Genomic DNA, 22708 nt, shown 5'->3' with positions numbered 1-22708 from the left:
ACATGTTGGCGCCAGTCAGACAAACAGTGTGCTTGAAACTGTAGTACTCTGACTACCATGTTTTTACTCAAAACCTCATGTAGTCACAGTAACTGATAAAAAAAAAAAAAGAAGTATACTTTGTTATTATCTGAGTAACTGGTAAATACTGCATAGCATCTGTGTGTGTTTTTGTTCTAGTTCTAGTCTGAGAACTGAACAGGAGGTCAGACCAACAGATGAATCCAATAAAAAAAAATAAACATTCATGTGTGTGTCATTCTGTAATGTAAGGTACATTTCATGTAAGTAAAAAAAATTCCAAACAGAAATCTTGCAACTCAAAAATGATTTGTCCCAATGCCAAGTAATCAGCTTCAAATGAAGTCATTTTGTCCTGTGACATACATTTTGATCACACTTGTGCTGTGCTTCTCCCTCCTATTCCAAATACACTTCCCTCCTTGCAGGATGAGCCCTGTAACTCCACTTTTCATCTATTTACAAAATGATTTTAGAAATGTGTTGGAGAAAGTGAACCCATATAAATAATATGTGCTGTGCTCGTGACATAGTTCATATATTCAATGACAATAAGCTATTATAAATACAATATTTCAGTGTGTTTATAATGTATTCCATAGAGAAAAATTACATCACATAATGCTGGTCAGTTGGCTTTGGGACAAATCATTTTTGAGTTACAGTTGTTGTTGTTTTTTTTAAGTACTGTATTTACACATTTGTTTGCTCATTGTTCATTCCACTTATCCTCTACAGGGTCCCAGGGGCCTGGAGCCTACCCCAGGAGACTTAGGGCAAGAAGTGGGGTACACCCTTGATGGGGTACCAATCCACACACACACACTACGGGCAATTTGGGAACGTTAATTAGCCTAATATGCATGCATGTCTTTGGACTGTGGGAGTACCCAGAGGAAACCCACCAAGTACGGGACGAATATGCAAACTCCATGTACATGATGCAGGAATCAAATCCTCAACCCTCATTTTACAAATTGTCCATGGCACAAATGTTCAACTTGGCAACATTATGACACGCTACTATAGGTGAAGCATAGGATGTACATAATATTTGTGTGATAACATTATATCCTTTAATAGGTATAAATAATTTAATATTCTTAAATAAAAATATTTATCACAAACAACAATGGAATATACAAGTACAAGAGTTTCCCTGCTTTTTTCCCTTAATCTTCCATTATTTCATTACTGCTTAAAGTGGCCAAAACAATCACTGAAGTTTAAAAAAGAAGAATAAAAAAATATAATAATAAATAAATAAATAAATAAATAAATTCACTTCCAACAATTTAGCCAGCAAAATAAAAAAGATTCTACACGCCATCTACCGATGTAAAGCAAATCCTGTCCTTAAACTTACAGCAGTTGTCGAATGTTGCTCCAGTCAACGCACATGGTGGGGACTTTGGTGCTGCAGTGCTCATGGAACTTGTATCCGCATGTCTGACATCGGAAGCCATGTAAAAGAAACTTCTGGCAAATGTCACAGAAGGCCAGCTTCAAGAAGGTCTTTCGTACCTGTTAATATTGGAGAAAAAAAATATGGTTAGTCAATGCTACCTCAGCAGGGTCATTCCTTAAGAAGTGTAGTTTAAGACAACTTACGAAATTGTGCGTTGTTAGCGGTACATGATCCAAGACTTCGACCACCAGCTCTTCCCCGATGAGTGAGGAGGAATCAGTGTTCCAGTCCATACGAGATTTTTTGCTGAAAATCAGGAGCAAAATTGTGTTTGATTTACTGAGCAAACAGAAAAATGACCCAAATAAGGCCATCCTGGATTACCACTATTATTGGCATGCAACTGCTATTTCCACATTTATTTTATAAAAATCCTACACTAAAAGGAATAATTCATGAAAAAAATGACATGATCCTCTTCTTACTATCAAAAGAATAAAGTCAGTCAGGGCAAGTTTGGTGCCCACTCTCCTTATTTTGCCCTATAAACTTCTCCAGGTGACAAGGAATTATAGGGAACTTCACCGACCTTTTGTTATTATATGCATAGGTGTTGCCTTTTGTTATAGGTTTTCACCGCTACATTACTGATAGATTTTTTCATAATGTGGGCTGTGCATCTTTTTCCACTGCACATACACTGTATACGTGTATTAACAGTAATGACACAAGTGGGGTATTGCAACTTTGCACCCTATGTAGGACATTAGTGTGTGTCATAGAAAAAAAAGAGTAGAGTCAAATTATTGGTCTGCATCACACCAAGAAGGCAACTAAGTAATTACTGAAATTAATGGAATTCGGTTAAGAACCGTCCAACAGTGCTGAACCAACAACTTCCCAAAAAAACTGCAATTAGGGGAAAAAAAACTAACAGAATTAACCCTTTTTGAATTTGCAACAGAAATTGCAGCCATGCTTAATAGTAAAAGTAAAAGCATTTCTGCTACAGTACAGGATTTCTTTGATATTTCTACAGTATCTATTATGAATATTATATGATGAAATAGTAATATGGTTCCAAATTGGGTGTTAAAATGTCTTTACCTTCTAGGATGTTCTGGATGAAGCCTGAACACAGCACAACACTCGGGCTGAAGGCCTCGAACTTTAAGGGCCTTAATAAGACAGCTGTGCAGGGTCATGCCTGGTCGTACATTCACCTGAAGAAATCCAAAGCAAACCAAGCCATTATATGTGTGTGTATTTACACACCAATCAGCCATAATATTATGACCACCTGCATAATATTGAGTAGATCTCACCTTTTGCCAAAGTAACAGTGAAGAACTGCGTGTTCTGATACCTTTCTAACACAACCAGCATTTCAATTTAAGCTCCACTAGTAGCTCTTCTATTGGATTGGTCTACACAGGCCAACCCTTTACTCCCCATGTGCATCACTGAGCCATGACCACCCACGACTGTCGGCAGTTCACCGGTTTTCCTTCCTTGGATTACTTTCGGTAGGTCCTGACCAATGCAGACCGGGAACATCCCACAAAATCTGCAGATATGAAGTTGGTCTTTAGCAATCACAATCAGCCCTTATCAAAGTCACTCAAATCCTTACGCTTGCCCCGTAAGGATTTGATTTTTTTTATTTGAAAAGGTTCATTTTTTTGCTTCCAACACATCAATGTCAGAAAAAAAAACTCCACTTGCTGCCTGACCCACTTCTAACTGCCATTGTAAAAAAAAAAGTCAGAGCAACTCCAAAACTGCAGCTCTTGTAATACGTTCCCAGGATGCGGTGGTCAGGACATACCAAAAGTAATCCAAGGAAGAAAAACCGTTGGTAAAATGGCAACAGGGTTATGGACTGAAGAGCTACTGGTCTAAAAGGCTCAAAAAAGATTAATGCTGGTTCCAATAGAAAGGTGTCAACTGTTTTGATGTGGCAAAAGAGAGAGACCTACTCAACATTAGGCTGTCATGACGGCTGGACAGAGAGAGAAACTTGATATATAAATACATACATACAATTATATATATATACAGTGGTGTGAAAAACTATTTGCCCCCTTCCTGATTTCTTATTCTTTTGCATGTTTGTCATACAAAATGTTTCTGATCATCAAACACATTTAACTATTAGTCAAAGATAACACAAGTAAACACAAAATGCAGTTTTTAAATGATGGTTTTAATTATTTAGAGAGAAAAAAAATCCAAACCTACATGGCCCTGTGTGAAAAAGTAATTGCCCCCTGAACCTAATAACTGGTTGGGCCACCCTTAGCAGCAATAACTGCAATCAAGCGTTTGCGATAACTTGCAACGAGTCTTTTACAGCGCTCTGGAGGAATTTTGGCCCACTCATCTTTGCAGAATTGTTGTAATTCAGCTTTATTTGAGGGTTTTCTAGCATGAACCGCCTTTTTAAGGTCATGCCACAACATCTCAATAGGATTCAGGTCAGGACTTTGACTAGGCCACTCCAAAGTCTTCATTTCGTTTTTCTTCAGCCATTCAGAGGTGGATTTGCTGGTGTGTTTTGGGTCATTGTCCTGCTGCAGCACCCAAGATCGCTTCAGCTTGAGTTGACGAACAGATGGCCGGACACTCTTCTTCAGGATTTTTTGGTAGACAGTAGAATTCATGGTTTCATCTATCACAGCAAGCCTTCCAGGTCCTGAAGCAGCAAAACAACCCCAGACCATCACACTACCACCACCATATTTTACTGTTGGTATGATGTTCTTTTTCTGAAATGCTGTGTTACTTTTACGCCAGATGTAACGGGACACGCACCTTCCAAAAAGTTCAACTTTTGTCTCGTCTGTCCACAAGGTATTTTCCCAAAAGTCTTGGCAATCATTGAGATGTTTTTTAGCAAAATTGAGACGAGCCTTAATGTTTGTTTTGCTTAAAAGTGGTTTGCGCCTTGGAAATTTTTGGGCAGTCTTTTTCTTATGGTGGAGTCGTGAACACTGACCTTAATTTGGGCAAGTGAGGCCTGCAGTTGTTTAGATGTTGTCCTGAGGTCTTTTGTGGCCTCTCGGATGAGTTGTCTCTGCGCTCTTGGGGTAATTTTGGTCGGCCGGCCACTCCTGGGAAGGTTCACCACTGTTCCATGTTTTTGCCATTTGTGGATAATGGCTCTCACTGTGGTTCGCAGGAGTCCCAAAGCTTTAGAAATGGCTTTATAACCTTTACCAGACTGATAGATCTCAATTACTTTTGTTCTCATTTGTTCCTGAATTTCTTTGGATCTTGGCATGATGTCTAGCTTTTGAGGTGCTTTTGGTCTACTTCTCTGTGTCAGGTAGCTCCTATTTAAGTGATTTCTTGATTGAAACAGGTGTGGCAGTAATCAGGCCTGGGGGTGACTACAGAAATTGAACTCAGGTGTGATAAACCACAGTTAAGTTATTTTTTTAACAAGGGGGGCAATCACTTTTTCACACAGGGCCATGTAGGTTTGGATTTTTTTCCTCCCTAAATAATAAAAACCATCATTTAAAAAATGCATTTTGTGTTTACTTGTGTTATCTTTGACTAATAGTTAAATGTATTTTATGATCAGAAACATTTTGTGTGACAAACATGCAAAATAATAAGAAATCAGGAAGGGGCAAATAGTTTTTCACACCACTGTATATATATATATATATATATATATATATATATATATATATATATATATATATTTTTTTTTTTTTTTTTTTTTTAATTTAATTTTTTTTTTTTTATGTCAACAACCATTAAAAACTATTGTAAAATGCTAATGTTTTTTTGATTTTAGTGCCAGGTAGGTTATATTCCAACTAACCACAGTGCGCTGCTGATTTGGCAGATAAACTCGAATCGTGTTAGCTTTGGAGGGGTTTGTAATTTTTTCATCATCCGATGATCGTCTGCGATAAGGAAAGCTTTTGGTCATAGTTGGAGACATGCAGGAATCTTCAAACACGGAGTCTCTGTGACCAAACCCATTACTCAAGGTCTTCCAGGTCTCTTGGACGTGCTCCATCATGCTGGATGGCAATGATCTCAACAGTCTACCCCTGAGAAACGACAAGCAAGACTAAGAGTCAGTAATATACACAAATTCCAGCACCAACCTATAATTTGTCTAAATTAAGAAATAAACTGAAGGAGAATTAATCCATAACTTATAATAAAATTTAAAGACCTTGAGCAGAACACAGGCAATTTACCTCACCACCCAAAAAAAATCCATGTGAAGTGGGTTTTAATTTTCATTCCTCCTTACAGTATAACTTGTGTTTATTGAAAACAAAATGTAATTTCACCAGGACAATGATGTAAAAAATAAGGCAAGGTTCATAACGTGCGAATACACAACAGTAAAAGACAAGCGTGAAAATATACAATTAACAGGACCATATAAAATTTACAGAACAATGAATATTCAGAATAATGCAAATGAGAGAACAGCAGAAGTTTGTCTGTAACCTGTAGACTCCAGATCATGCAACTGGGTTAAAAAAAGAATAAAAACTGAGAAAATAAAAGTTAATCTGATGAGAAAAATGGTTACACAATGACTTTACTTGCAAATGAAATACTAACAGATGATCATCTGCCTGATAAGTAGAATGTGGTACACAACACATTGCTAAAATACTATTTACACAACAATATTGCAGCATTGCTTATAAAGCAACCTGTACCAATCGAACATATCAAAAGCTATTAACGGAAACAATTTTGGGGTTTATTATCTTTGTACAGCATTGATATTTTAACTATGTGCACACAGTCTTGTTACCTTGTGATCAATTTGAAAATGTGCCAGCTGCTAAGGTATGTGAGTACTTAATCATCAAGTGCCTGGCCTCGAAATGTTGGTAGGCAGATTGTTATCACAAGGCTGCAGCAAGGCTGCATCCGATAAGCTAACTTCTCAACTATTTTCAAATCACTGCTTAGGAGGCATGAAAACTCTCTCATCATTTCTCACATTCATGGTTTTGCTTCATCAAGCAGGATGTCGCACACCTCCAACTCATCCCCCACCTGACCATCCCACCCTTATAAAATGCTACTTCCTGTTTCCTCATTATGATGCCCCAGTCATTCTGTGTAGTTAAAGTGTGCAGTGTTATATTAAAGCTTCTGTTGGCCATGTGGTCTTATCAGCGATCAGCGCTTTCCGTTCGAGGCTACCATACTATTTTGGGCACCACCTTAGCACCAACTGAGCATTGTTTAAATGACAGTCAATGTGAGTACTGTTGGTGACCATGTCCATCACTTTATGACCAGAGGATAACACACCATGACAACAACTTCAACTGTACTCAAATGGTCGACACGGTCACTAGATCTCAATCTAATAAAGCACTTTTGGGAGGTGGTGGAACAGGAGTTGCATCACTGATGTGTAGCCGACAAATCTGTAACTGCGTGGTGCTGTGAGGTCAATATCGACCAAAATCTCAAAAGCAACGTTTCCAGAACTTTTCTAAATCTATGCCATGAACAATTTTGAGGGCAAAAGTGGGTCAAACCCAACAAGTTGTACCTAATGAAGTGGCCAGTGAGTATTTCTGTCCTTAAGTGGGTGTGGCTTAAGCATAATGATTATTATTATTTTTTTTAAGAATAGCCCTTGCTCTATATCTGTACCACAGAAAAGTTATAAATAAAACCTAGTACATAAGCAACCTTTTGTTTCCTCGTTGCTGCTGCTGCTGTTGTTTTTGTCGATGGTACAATGACGTATTCATATTCGTCAAATGTGTGTTTGCATGATCAAAATAAATTTGGATGTCAGCAGAAATACATCTGATCCAATCTCAAGCCAATATTTGTCTGATACCTGTCCTCTATACAGGATATGGGACAAATAAAAGTTTGCTTCAATCGACACTGCAGTGCCAGAGAAGCCACAAGAGAAGTGCAAACACAGAGCCTAAGCTCACACATGGCACCAGCCTTACAAGCTGACTCTTACTACAACTAAAACAAAACTCATTCATTCCGTTCATGTGAAGACCTTTTATCCGTAACGTTAGACATCATAAATATTTCACTTCAAACGAACAGCTGATTTCTGATACTGCTTGTCTCTATCAAGCTTGCAAAGCTACACAGGTGTATCTCTTCTACATTACAAACTTGTCCAGCTGGTCTGTGCACTTCAAAAAGAAATCACATTATTGAGCTTTCTGGCAGCTCGTTTCTCCAACACCAGCCAAAATTGTCACACAAATGGGTCAGTGGTTAAAATGATCGCATTTTTTGGCCCATCAAAACCTTATACAGATTGAAGTTACTCAAGGCTTGCTGCTTGGCTTTTTTTTTTTTTTTTTACAATTCAAGACCTGAAACTGTAATTAAAACCATAATATTTTGTTTAAGACTCTTTGTGACTGATGCAGTTCGAGCCCAAACACCACCAAGTTACTGCTGTTAAGCCCTTGAGGAGGGCCCTTAACCTGATTTGCTCCAGGAGCGCTGTAATCTGGCGGACCCTATTCTCTGACCCCAGCTTCCTAATTGGGATATGCGAAAAAAAATCCTTTCACTGTGCTATAAGGTTTATGTCACCAATAATTTGATCTTAATTATATTAATATTTATACATTGACTAAAATACAAAAAGCATAGATGGGGCCCTAAACCTTCACCAGGAAAGCCAGATTCTATGTTTATACAAATTCAGGAACAAGTTTGAGCCATTATAGGAGTTCCTTGGGGGCCTTTCAGACATGAAGCAGGCAGTCTGAACTTGGCAGCGTACTGAGAAAAAATACTTTTTCTAATTTTTTTGGTATCTAAGAATATAGAGAATATAGAGAAATAAAGGGAGTTTTCACTCTCATAACTGTGTTCTGATATTCTACACAATCAAAAGTCCCGGTTTAACATGGAAAGAAAAATATGATTAGGAAAAGTTTTTCCTTTCTATCAGCTCTGGTTGCAAATAGAATATCTACGTAGAGAAACCATGAAGAGTCAGTTTACACCATGGATCTGGTTATAGGTCTCCATGATGCCAAGGTATTACGTACAAATTTCCTTTTTCCTGGAAATAGCATACACTTATTTTGAACAATCTTAAATGGTCTTTTGTTATCTTATATGCTATACAGTGAGGGAAATTAAGTGATCAATGAAAATTATTTGGAAACCACAAAATACTAACATTTGTCATTTGTCGCAATGCTGATGAGTATTGTGGTTTAGATTGCACCCTTACCTGCTTTTCACCTACATATTATCGAACCACCTGCAAGATGGAGGTTTTAACACTGGTCTTTGGAAGCCACTTCACACTCACCATGACTGTACTTTGCCAACAATGCATACACTAATATAATGTCCCGATACTGTTTTTTTTTTATCAGTTTACTTTTTAAGCAGGAACTTTCAGCAAGTCATGCACATAATCTAACTTTTATATGTCTGCATTATATTTATTGCATAACTTTGACAAAATGCAATCCGACAAAATGTGTCTTTTTTTATGTAAATGCACAAATCTCAGAGGCTCCACAAAAAAAAGGCAAAAAACAGCCTTTTTCAAAGTTTGTTGTTTTTAAAACCATTTTACACAAAACAGTTGCATGACTGGCAACACCACAGACATTTAGAAATTTTGCAACAGGAAAAAGCGCAACTACATTTTTTTCAAGTCTTACAGTTCTTCTTAGAAATGCATCACAAACAAATCGTTCTTTTTTGATTCAATTGAGTGAACCGAATCAAAAGCGCAAACAAATCAATGTTTTGGTCAAGTTAGGGTTTTTTGTTTTCCCTAAACTGATGCCATGTCTGACTTGTAGCGTGATGGCTGTCACAGGTGCGGTCAAACAGTATGTAATGGAGGTTAGGATAGCCTAAGTCTTAGTAGATTCTAAGCCATAGAAAAAAAACAAAGTGACAGTATGAAACTCCGGGACCTTGCACAACCGTGTACGGCTGCAGGAATGGCTACAGCAAACTAAATTAACGTGCAGACCAGTCTAAGGCAAATGAGTCTATTAAAGAACATTAGTTTCTAACAGTAGAATGTCCTGCTCCTGACACTTAAAATAAATGTTGCATGGAATAAAACCGCAATAATAAATGACTGACTCTTATAATGCAATGATGTTTGCCTGACATGTCATGAACCCGATCTCCTAATATTATTTTTAGGTATATCACAGTTAGTGACGTAGTGACAATTTCCTCACCTAAATACAGTTTATCCATTCATCGTTTCATTACTAGTAACCTTATGATGCTGGTCACAACATAGTAAATTAAGAGTCTATCCAAGGAACGCACCCTAGATGAGGGACACCAATCTGATGCAGGACATTGTGTAGGTTTCTCAGTTTTTGAGGAATTTTACACAGACCACACAGAGTTAACTCTGCAGACAGACAGTAACCTGAGCTCTGAACCCTAAAGCTGTAAGCACCACTCTGCCACTCTAAGTGCAGTAATATCTTAGTAAAGAGAAGGAAATCATAATGCATTATTGCATATTAAAACACAAGCAAGTTTTATTAGTGTCTAAATTATGGTGACGCTAATATTCCAGCTTGGAGAGGTTTCTCCAAATATAGCTAAATGCCTCAGACGCAGAAAAAAAAAAGACTCATATCTATGACAACAAACACTAGAAGGTCTTTCATAGTATATAGTTGAGATGAGTTAAATCTCAAATTGCACTTTTTCTACACTTAAAAGGACAGAGACCACATGATTCCTCCTTCTAAGTGTAAGACCTAATATAATTCAATTTATATAGTGCTTTTAACAATAGTCATTGTCACAAAGCAGCTTTACAGAATAAAAAAAAAAGTGGAAATGATTTTGAAAAGTGTAAGGAAAAATGTATAAATCATAATTAACAGACTGTCCTTGATGAGCAAGAAAATGGTGGTAAGGAAAAACTCCCGGAGAAGGCAATAGTAAAAGACATTGAGAGGAACCAGACTCGAGAGGGAACCCATCCTCATTTGGGTGATATTAGATAGCAGGACATACATACTGAGCAGTCATATTATAATGAGATTGCATGAACTGACAGCAAATCAGACTGCTAATTTGCTATAAATAAAAAAATTAATGTTTTATAAAATAAAACAAGAAACTGAAAAATATTTATTCACATTAATACCAATTTGGGAATGCACGGTGACATACTGTTTAGCATTGTTGCTTTGAACCTCAAGAGTCCGTGCTTGATTGCCGCTTCGGTGTGTGTGCATGGAGTTTGCATGTTCTCCCCATGCTTGGTGGGTTTCCTGGTGTTCCCAAACACATAGTGTGTAATTAAGCATGTGAGTGTGTGTACGTGTGTGCCTTGCAGGGTGTACACTGCCTCATGCCCCAAGTCTCCTGGATAGGCTCTAACCCCTGCACGACCTGTATAGAGATAAAGTGGTACACTGTATATGATGAGTGAGGTGAGTGAGTGTTCAAGTAAATATGGAATCCGCTTTTGTTATTGGACGCTCAGGTACAATTGTTTGTGTGTGTGAATATTCTTGAACTACTGAGATGACAAAGAATAATCAAAGGACATCAGTTTGCATCAGCTAAGTCCAACACCATCCTCATGGTCAAGTGGAACCGTCGCCAGTCACCACCACATGCATCCATCCAACAAGATCTGCAACCAGAAGCAAGACTCCAGGATGAGTGAGGCAGGTCCGGGGGGCAGAAGGAGTCTGGATCACTGGCAGCTCAGGAGGTGTAATGCACCTTCCTTTGTTACTCTCTTCATATACTGGAATATACCCTAATCCTAATGTTTGTTTGTTTGTTTGTGTTCTTGTTTTTTTGTGCGAATACACAATAGTATTCATTAAGAATAGCATACTAATAATTACTCAAGCATACAGAATTTTTTTTTATAGTTTACCTTTACAGTTACTCTGATTCCATGCAGTAAATGCGCCAGTGAATCAAATGAATCGAATCAGCTGCTCGATTCACTTTAAAGCGGTGGTCTCAGTAAGAACCGAATCAGTAAAATGACACCAACCGAACATCACTAGGAAACGCACCAGGAACACTTTAACGACGCCTGGTGTTTTCAATTGCGCTTCCAAACGTCAGTTCCGCTTTAACAAAAACCAAAAAGTGCAGGATTTCTATCTATGCCAAATTTATCAAACCCGCTCAACACTAGGCAAATTAAAAACAACTGCGTTCCATCCATAATCTCTAATCCACTGCAGCTTTTACATGCTTTAATATATTCGTTAACAGTTATCCGAAATGTCTCAATTACCGCAATGAAATACAAATAAAGCCACGTTAAGTCTGCTTGTTAGTGAAATCACCGTGTCAGAAGAAAGAAGAGAACTAGCTTACTCACCAGGAAAAACTCGGAGAACTGTCCCTACGTTATTTCTTTCCACCCGTATTCAACTAAACTTCGCCTCCGCCCTCCTGCGCAGGGATTGGCTGTCTGCTCTGAGCTTTGCACGTGGTTGGAGGCCAGGGACCAATCCCTGGTACAGGGGGCGGGTTTTTTTGCTGCTCCATGACAGCGTCTTTTCGAAGCGTAGTGACGTCTGAGAGGTAGGGCTTTCCTGATACATCGTCATTTATAGTGTTTTGGTGAAATAATACCGAAATTTAAAAACAGAGAATCAAGGAACAATTGTATGTCCCTCTTTTCCTTTTAGTAATGACCTCACTTTTTAATTCTCCTAAACTAATTCAACTTAATAAGAAGAATAATCAAATTAAAATTTTATTTGTCACATACACAGTCATACACAGTACGAAATGTAGTGAAATACTTATACGACCGCCAGTGACCTTAAAAATAGACTTTTTATTATTATGAAATTATTTTTAATTGAAGTAAAGTGTTTCTTGCTACATCTTTTTCACGGTTTATACATCATATCGATTCTCTCGTGTCTTTTACCCTTTTTTTGGACTGTCAATTTTATAGTTTTTTTTCCTTTGTGTTTGATTTGTTGTAATTATTTTTTTTTTGTTATTGTTAAATGTGTTTAATGTGTTTTGTATTCTATTTGTATTGTCTCAACAATATACACTCAACAAAAATATAAACGCAACACCTTTGTTTCTGCTCTGATTTTTCATGAGATGGACTTAAAGATCTAAAATTCATTCCAGATACACAATATTACTATTTCTCTCAAACATTGTTCACAAATCAGTCTAAATGTGTGATAGTGAGCACTTCTGCTTTGCTGAGGTAATCCATCCCACCTCACAGGTGTGCCACATCAAGATGCTGATCTGACATCATGAGTAGTGCACAGGTGTACCTTATACTGCCCACAATAAAAGGCCACCCTGGAATGTGCAGTTTTGTCTCACAGCAAAATGCCACAGATGCCACAAGCATGCATATATATATATATATATATATATATATATATATATATATATCTATCTCCATCCACGTATATGTGTACGTGAAGTTTAAAAGTCGATTAAAAATAAAATTATATATATATATATATATATACCGAAATTTTAATCGACTTTTAAAGAGTAAAGAGAGTGTGTTGAAAGAGTGTTTAAAAAATTTCTGACCAAGCAGTGATATAATGATTTTGCATGGACTGACAGCAGATCTGTAGATTACTATAAAAAAATACAATAAGGGACTTGAAAGTAATGTGTTTATAAAATAAAACAAGAACCTAAAAAGTAATTATTCACATGAAGGCCAAGATGAGACAGCATAGTGGTGTAGTGGTAAGAACTGTGGTCTCACGCCACCAGAGTCAAGGGTTCGATTCCCGTTTTGGGTCTGTGTACAGTACGTTGATCTCCTCGTGCTTGATGGGTTTCCTCCAGGTTTTCTCCCACAGTCCAAAAACATGCAGATTCGATTAATTTGTGTTCATAAATTGTATATTGGCAGATTTGCACCCTGTTCATGCCGTGCCCTAAGTCTCCTGTGATAGCCACCAAGCCCCAACCACCCTGCACAGGATAAGCACTATGGAGGATAATCGAATAAATTAATGAATGAAGGCCAAGACGGGATACATGGACTCCACAAGACCTCTGATGGTGTGCTGTGGTATGTGGCACCAAGGTGTTAGCAGCAGATACTTTAAGTCCTGAAAGTTGCAACATGGTGCATTTCTGGATTGGATTTGTTAGTCCAGCACATCTCAATCTGAATCTCATGCTCTATCTGACTAAAATCTGGGGAAATTAGTTTAAGGCCAAGTCAACACCTTGAACTTTTTACCATGATCTTCAAACAATTCCTGAATAATTTTACAGTGTCATCAGGGAATACAAGAATTTGATAGGCGCTACATGCCAAATTAACATCCAAATGAATGCCAATGTGTATATTTTCTTTGGATGACTCTGTATATATTATCTTATCTTATCTTATACTGTATACTTTGTGCCAATCAGTCCTTAAAAGCCTAATGAAGTATTTTGTCCTATTGCCAGTGTATTTTGGGTCATTGCCCTGCTGTATAATGAAGTACCTCCTAATTAGATGGGATAGATTTCTCTATAAATTGGCAGACATAATGTTTCTGTAGATTTCTCAGTTCATTCTGCTGATACCATCACAAGTTACATCATCAATAAAAATTTAAGAGCCCGTTCCAAACGCAGCAATGAAAGCACAGTCACAGCACTACCTCCAGCGTGCCTGACTTATAAGCTTGTATGTTTTACATCTTGAGCAGATACATGTATATTCTTTCTCCAAACTTCGCCCTTTCCTTTACTTTGGTAGAAGTTAATCTTAGTTTCAGGGCTTTTATGGTTCATGTGCATATTTCTGTGCAAATCTTGACTCTGGCCCTCCTATTTCTACTGCTGATGAGTGGTTTGCTTATCTGTGTGTTTGTGTCTGTGTATTTACATTTACATTTAGGCATTTGGCAGATGCTCTCATCCAGAGCGACTTACAATTTATTTACTTTAAATCTCATTACACATCAAAGCAGTTAAGGGTTAAGGGCCTTGCTCAAGGGCCCAACAGCGGCAACTTGGTGGTTGTAGGGTTTGAACCTGGGATCTTCCGAACCATAGTCCACTGCCTTAACCACTGAGCTACCCCTGGTATTTCAGGTTCAAGTCCTGGACAGGTTTGATCCCTGCCACATGTTCTCCCCGTGCTTGGTGAGTTTCCTCCAGGTACTTTGGTTTCCTCCCACAGTCCAAAGACATGCAGATTAGGCTAATTATCATTCCACAAATTCCCAGCAGTGTGTGAATGATTGTGTGAGTGTGTGTATGTGTGTGCCCTGCTATGGATTGGCACTCTGTCCAGGGTGTACCCTGCTTTGTGCCCCAAGTCCCCTGGGATAGGCTTCAAGCCTTTGTGACCCTGAATACAGGATAAAGTGGTATAGACAATGAGTGATTGAGTGAGTGAGTATTTGCCCCTTGTTTGGTGCATTTTACAAAACAAAGTTAACACATGTACCAGTTGTTTACATGGTAAATATATTAAGTCATAGACAGTAGCAATAATTTTTATTGATTATTAAAAATTGATTATTTTTTTAGGTTTGCTGTCTATTACTTTTTAACATAACTTGCAGTGCAGTGAGTTTATTATTTATTAGGTGTAAGAGATGTTAATTATAGGTAATTAAAGAATATATTAACTTACAAAATTTTGCATTATTGAAACTGAGCGTTAGGTCAGACAAGGAAAAGTGGACAGGGGCCAGAGAGAGGGACATGGCCTTTTTTTTTTTTTTTTCTTTGAGCACCTGCCCCTCAAAATGTCTCTGCACAGCCCTGCTAGGGTTCTTTGGGCTACTGGAGTATCTGGAACGTCAGCATTTGTAGGTTTGTTTATGGTCTCAAAATAGTCTGAAATAAAGAGCTTTCTCAAATACTTGTCAGACATCTATTGCTTTGGAAAATTTAGCCAATTTCATGTGACCAATTGCCAAGAAATGGTTTTTACTATTCCTGCAATCACCAGGATAAAAAAAAAAAAAAGTGGGAGACGCCAGCAAACAACTCTGCAGGAGGTTAAAGAAATTATAGGCTTTGGTTCAAGAATCAAACATCACACTGGTTTAAATAGGACCCACAAAATACCCATTTTTAACAGTAAAGTGAGTGGGCTTTTTAAGCTGAGTTGCAAAGAAAAGGCTAAATCTGTGACTGGCCTGTAAATGAAAATGGGTAAAATGGGCACCGACACTGGTGACAGAATGATTGAAAAAATGCATCACATGGAGTTCGAGGTGTTTGGATCACAAAAATGAACATTTTAAGCATTGTGGAGGAAAGATAATGATATAGCGTGCTTTGTTGCTGCTAAAAAGAGACATGATGAATTGTTAACAAGGAAATTTATTACCATGCCATGCCCTGTGGAGAGCACTCGATTGGAGCGAATTTCATGCTATTTCAATAAGACAACGATCCAAAACACTGTATCAAATTATGTAAAACCTATTTAGGAAAGAAGAATTTATCTGGAATTTTGTCTGTTAATGAGTAGTCTGCACAGTCACCAGATCTCATCTATTAAGGTGTTGTGAGAGCAGCTTGGGCACATTGTACAAACAAATGTGGCCATTAAGCCAATCCAATTTGTAGGAAGTGTTTCAGGAAGCATCAAACTGGCAACCAAAATACCACATGTCTACAAAGGTAAAAAAAAAAAAAAACTGGAACAATAATCTGTTCTTCCAAGGAAAAATCATTATTTCTAATCACAGTAATGTCTTAACTGTATTTCTCTATTTATTTTGCAACTTGGTTGATGAAAAAAAAAAAACATTTTTTATTACATTTTCTGAGGCAACTTGAAATGATAGTGTGTAATAAGATCATACATACAGGAGTTTTTGACCTAAGTATTTCAGTTCAGAAAGCATTACTGGCAAAACAAATATATATTTTGTAAAAGTGCATTATAAATATTAATCAAATAATATAAATCGTAAAGTTACAACTATAATAACTGAATGGCTCCCAGTTTCCATTTGCAACCGCATTTATCTTAATGGGAGAACTGCTAGACAAGCATTAATGGGCTTATGACTCATAAGATGGGAAGGAACGATTGTAATTGTGTATGTACATTTTGTGAGCCATAAAGATTTCTCTATTGCATTTGGTTAGTCATACAGTATTCATAAATATTTAAGTTTCTGTAATTTAATTTGCCTCACATACTTTTTCCAGAATATTGTGTTTTCCTGTCACTTACAGTTTTGTTTTTTTATTTAGTAGAGGCTTTTACTTCGAATGATGCAAAATTCATCTCAAGCTAAAAATTTGCATTTTTCTCTAGCTCTCTGAATTTTTTTTTTATGAGATATATGTACAGTAGGCTGCATAAAAGTGTATAGAGAATGTTTTCTTTGAAGATAAATTTTAATCCCTGCCAATGTTTTTCTTTCTTTCTTTCTTTCTTTCTTTCTTTCTTTTCCCCTGTCATACCATCATGGTTTCACAGTTTAAGCATTCCTAAGATAATACTGTATAGGTAAGATAATATTATCATAAAATGTTTCTAAGATTATATTGTAAGTCATGAAATGTTCTACTATAAAATAGTCTTTTGGGAAATTATATTTCTATATTTACAGTACTGTACTTGTAAAATGTACCTATTCATCTATCAATATGTTTATTCCCTATAAATGCATACAGTAGTATGTCACAAAAGTGAGTACACCCTTTTAATTTTAGCAGGCATTTTAGTATATCTTCTCAAAGGACAATACTATAAAAATGAAACTTGGATATATTTTGGAGTAGTCAATGTGCAGCTTGTATAACAGTACAGTCCTTTGAAAATAACCCATACATACAGCTATTACTGTCAAAATAGCTGGCAACAAAAGTGATTACACCCTACATGATAACAGCTGTACATTGTCTAACCCTGCAAAGTCACATGTCGCATTCCCTATAAATGCATATATACGTATACTGTACATATACTAATATACTACAGTATATACAAAATATGCAATATATATACAGAATATGCATTCATAGGGAATAAACATATTCAATATATACAGTATATGTTACATACTATAACATATAGTGAATGAAGGGCCTTGAAACTTAGACTTGGTTTATCAAATAGTATGTATTTTAAGTGTGTGGGATTAGTGTGGATTATGGACTTAAGTGTGTGGGATTTATGGAAATTTACTTGTATTATAATTTAAATGCTTTCAAAAATGTCTTAAAGTAACTAATCCCACATGCCTACTGTAGACCTTATTCCACATACTTAATGTATTAACAGATTCAAACTACTAATTAGATGTTTAGGGACGTTAAAAGTACCAGCGCCTGTCTCTAACATGTTAATATTATTTTAAATTGAATTAAATTGAGTTAAAAAATGTAATAAAGCTGACTGAAATTAAACTGAGGAAATGAACTGGATAAAACAAATGAACGTCATGCAATGCATATAACATATAGTATAAGAAATACATTCATCTTCGAGATCACGTTAATTTATCTACATACTGTATCATCTTTTTAGACCAACTGTTAAATTTATTTGTAAGAATAACCATGTTGACTTTCTCGTTACCCATCATATTATGTGTCTCTTTATGATTGGTATTTCTACAAAAGGCCTCTCAGACTTTTAGCAAATAGGGAGACCTTTAATTATAGGTATATTTATTAATTAGCTATTCAAATATAAGGTTCATTATTTACAATAATTCACAGAACATGTGTTTTATAATATTTTTTTATGTTTTTAAGTTTGACAATATTTATTTTACCTGTTATTGAGGTAATTATCAAATCAACATCAAATAATAAAAGTTCTATTTTTAATAGCATACCCATTGGCTATGCTTCACTGAGCACTTCATGGCTCAGAAGGATTTCATAGGTTTAGATAGAAGGATTACTTACGTTCACAATGAAAGACATGGAGAACAATATAATTTCTTGCTTAACATGTGCCTGCTTAATATAAAGTAAATGCCACTTACCAGAAACAGAATAAGCCAAAGGCATCAGTCCATGACAGACTTCCACTTTAATCACAAAAAAGAACAAGTACAGACCTTATCTTCTTTATTAAATCCATTCGAAAACTACTGACTAAATAAGCTAGAGCCTGGGTGAACATTTCCCAACATCATTCTTGTAGAAATAAATGAAACATGGCTACTTGGATCTGCAAAGTCTTCACACAGAGTTCCGCAAATTGCCTTCTCCAGGCAGTGCAAGCTCTCTCCCTTCAAATCCCAGGACATCACTAATGCACTCAGCTCACATGGCCAGGCCACGGAGACTGAGGAGGAGCAACCAAATCCACACCAGCGAGATTTAAGGTATTCCCTCGAGTTGGCATCATCTGAAAAGCAGACGAGCAAACACTCATCTTTGAGGAAAACAAAGTGGATACTTTAGGTTTTGTGAAGCAGAGGCTTCAGAGGCCTTGCAAAATAGATATTAGCGGTGGATACTAATGAATTTGGACATGTTTTGTATATGTATTAGTCATGATTTTATTATCCAGATGGATGTAATTGTTTTGGAACATTACATTATTTGGGATACAGTTCTTTTCATAAATTTGCATGAAAGATAGTTAATTTGTTTTAGTACATTCAGCAGACTGTTAGGAGAAAGCCACGATGCACAAAACCACCTTAACAAAGATGAAGAGACAACTACAGCTCCAAATGTATTGATTTAGTGTTCTGGGAGGGAGATGCACAAACATCACATCAGTAAGATGATTCCTCTCTCTCTCTCTTTCTCTCTCTCTCTCTCTCTCTCACTTAGTCACTCACACACATTTTCATCCTACTATCCTTGTGAGGACTTTTTCATTGACCATTATTAATGCAGCTGCCTAATGCCGTACCTACACCTAAAGCTTAATCCAACCTTTATATCAGTTAACTAAAGAAATATGCCTTTTAAAATTTAAATGCCTTTTAAATAAATGCCCCCTTAAGATCAAAACTGTCTGATATTTCTGCTCTTTGTCCCCACTAGAATAGATCTCTCTCTCGCGCGCGCTCTCTCGCTCTCTCTCTCTCTCTCCACTCTAAAGGAGTATAATTTGATCTGAAATGTGCATAACAGCATGAATAAAATCCCTCTTCTACTGGTTATCAATAAGGGCATATTTTCCTTGTTTATCTCAAAAATATGTTCAGAAAGACAAAACTATAACACCTTCATAATTTATTTATAGACTATTATGCTTGGGATAGTAGCTGCACCATTATTTTGTATGAATAATTTAGTTAGTGGGAAAAACCACAAAGAAACTGAGGTAGGTCTTAGAGCAGAAGTGAACACTGCCGTGCCAACGTGTGAAGTGTTTCCACCAAGACCTTTAATTTAGTTTATTTAGAGCGAACAACAGAAAGACAAAGAAGAAGATTCTATAGATATTTGGGCATATAATTAAATAAACATGTAGCTAGCTAGCTAGCTAGATAAATAGATAGATTTGTTTGGCTTATTTATTTATTATTATAAATACTGTATTCTCGCAGTTTTTGTTTTTGTTAATTTATGTTGTTAATTTATGTTGTTCAAATTTATGTTGTCAGGTCAATCTGTCTTGTCTCCGCTAGCCAGCTAACTCGGCCTCTTAGTTAGCTAGGTTTAGCTCTTCTGTTAATTTATGTTGTAAATTTATTTTGCATGTAGCACCTTGGTCCTGGGGGAACGTTGTTTCGTTTCACTGTGTACTAACTGTACAGGTATATGGTTGAAGTGACAATAAAGCCTACTTGAACTTAAACTTGAATAATATGAGTTAAAAATAGATAGGACTATGCTACCTCACTATCTGGTACACTAGCTCTGGCAGAATGTGACTGTTGGTAATGTAAAGGCATGCTGAATACACTAGCATGGATGGAGAAACAGACATAATCGCTACACTAGATGCTAGTTTTGTTCACATCCAGATGCAATAGACATTTCTTTAAAGCCACACACTGCAGTGTTGCCAGATTAAGTGTCTTCCCTCCAACTTGGCTGTATTTCTAAAGCTTAGGTGCAGTATGCACCAAGTCTACTTAAAATGTAGCTACATCTTAATTCAACTTGTTGCATACTGCACCTAAGCTTTAGAAATTGTTATACTTGAATTGTGTCATATTACTATAACAACAAGCTGCCCAACTATAGGCTGACCTGGTCAAACTGGTCATCATTTGCTTATTGTCCATTTACCTTATTGCTTGTCTTCTCTTTCATTCATTCATTTATTCATTCATCCATTCATTCTTTTCCATAATGCTTATCTAGTGTGCGGTTAAATCGGGCCTAAAGCCAATCCCAGAGCAGGCACACACGCACACACACACACACACACACACACAACTACTCACACACTCGAACACTACGGATGATCTGGAAACACTGGCAGAAATCAGCCTCTTCCAATTGGACTGTAGGAGAAACCACAGTACCCGGAGGAAACCGACAAAGTAGGTAGGGAGAACACAGGGAGCAACCTGGAGGTGCAAGGCAACATTGCTAAAGGCTGACTTACCATACCCTCATGATCTCTGATGTATTAGTAGATGTATGTGATGAGAGCATCTGACACAGGACCTAAAAGTCTCTTTTTCTATGGATAAACAAGAGAACATGCAACCCTCTATTATGTGCATGTGTACGTATGTTTTTCACCCTGTCAGCAAACATGTCAGAGCCAGCTGACAATTGCCTTAGACAAGTGGTCCATCAAGTGGTTCTTACCTCAGATTTAAAACCCAACACTGGTTTAAAGTATTCATATTTTAGAGATTGTGTGTCATTTTAGGGATTGTTTAAAATGAAAAATAAAAGGATGTAGCATTATCATTAGATTTTCAGAAACCTTTTTTTTTTTTAATCAGCCCTTATTAGTTGATGAAGATGATCTACCAGTCTGACCAGATCAGCGTCTGTTTTTTGCAGCTGTTTCCTGGTCTGAACAAACTGGATTTTCCAGCAACTAAATCTGAAACTTTAACATTTAATTACCATTACTAAATCTATCTTGGGTCAGTTCTGATTTACCAGGCTAAAAAAATAACAATTGGGATTATTAAATTTAATGTTGATCCAAAATTCATGTAAAATACATATAGAAATATAATATCTGCAGGCAATATGCTGCAAAGTTTATTATAATTAAATGGCTAAATTAAATTTTATCCAATCTAAACCTAATCTCTTTACTCAGAAAAATAAACCATGATTTAATCATGACTAAAACTTACCCTTTCAGCAAGGTGTGACAATGAGTGCAAATGATTAATGGAGATGAATTAATGTGCATTCATCTCTGTTGGTCAGTAATAGCTAGAGTAAGATGTTTTTCTTCCACAGTGCCTTAAAAGTGAGACTCTAGAGGTGATTTAAAATACAAATAGATATCACAATTACTCTTCACTATTTTTTTTTTTTTACATTCCTAGAAATATTTGTATATTAAAACTGTACATTCATTTCATGATGAATATATTAAACATGCTTAATTCTGCATACTTAATAAAACCAGAACTCTAGTTTTTGGATAATGTAATTTTCTTTTTTGGTCTGTTTTTTGGCTGCTCTTATCAAAGGGCCACCACAAAAGACCACTTTTATCCACACACAACTTGGCACAGGTTTTACATCAGGTGCCCTTCCCTCACAGCTTGGGACCGGCACTGCACACAGAGGCTGGGGTTTGGGGTGGGAGTCATGTCAGCTAGACTTTTTTTTATGTTAGGTCAAACATTTCACTACTCATCCAAGCAGATTTTAGTCTGTAAGGAGTTGGTAATATTCTACATATTTGTATCTTCCAGGCTCAAGGATCCTCCCCTGCATGAAGAGGCTCATTAGGTGACAATGGAAAAAGTGAGAGTAGGTTATCAGAGATCTACTTTATGTACTGCCATGTGATTGACTGATTAGATATTTGCTTTAACAAGCAGTTGTACCGGTGTACATAAAGAAGTGCATAACTACTCAGTACGATACTTATAACTAAAAGCACAAAAAATATGTATTGATATTCTTGGTGTTATTGAAATCCCCGTAAAGGGAGGTCATACAGAGTGCAGAGATCCTTAGAAAGGACAAGTTCACAAAGAATATTTTACTGGAAAACCTTGACCGATATTCAAGCAGAATGTAATCAACCACATCATACTATATGATATGATTGGCGTTTAACAAATTTTATTATCTTCTCTTTTTTCCATCTTTTTCTCCCTAATTTAGTCGTATCCAATTCCACCTGTCACCAGGTTGGCTCCCACACACCATGGCCAACAACAGGGCGGAGGGCCGAATGGTTTCCTTAGA

General features: G+C 36.7%; 1 protein-coding gene across 2 annotated transcripts in view; it reads right to left on the bottom strand.

The window, feature by feature from the left end:
* raf1b (Raf-1 proto-oncogene, serine/threonine kinase b) overlaps positions 1-18446 on the bottom strand; it is a 35897-nt gene extending 17451 nt beyond the window's left edge. The window contains exons 1-5 of one of the 2 annotated variants that reach the window (XM_053483916.1): positions 18382-18446; positions 5265-5499; positions 2537-2652; positions 1633-1735; positions 1388-1545 (exon numbers count right to left, since the gene is read on the bottom strand). In XM_053483916.1, coding sequence (XP_053339891.1) covers positions 1388-1545; positions 1633-1735; positions 2537-2652; positions 5265-5468 — 581 coding nt within the window. In that variant the 5' untranslated portion in view covers positions 5469-5499; positions 18382-18446. Of the gene's footprint in view, positions 1-1387; positions 1546-1632; positions 1736-2536; positions 2653-5264; positions 5500-11783; positions 11827-18381 lie in introns of those variants that run through there. The other variant, XM_053483915.1, reaches the window with a different exon arrangement.
* Positions 18447-22708: the final 4262 nt, after the last annotated feature.

This window comes from Clarias gariepinus, chromosome 23 (assembly GCF_024256425.1).
Source record: "Clarias gariepinus isolate MV-2021 ecotype Netherlands chromosome 23, CGAR_prim_01v2, whole genome shotgun sequence".
In the NCBI taxonomy this organism is placed as follows: domain Eukaryota; kingdom Metazoa; phylum Chordata; class Actinopteri; order Siluriformes; family Clariidae; genus Clarias; species Clarias gariepinus.
Note: the sequence above shows the minus strand (reverse complement) of the source record. Positions and strands in the feature narration are given on the sequence as shown.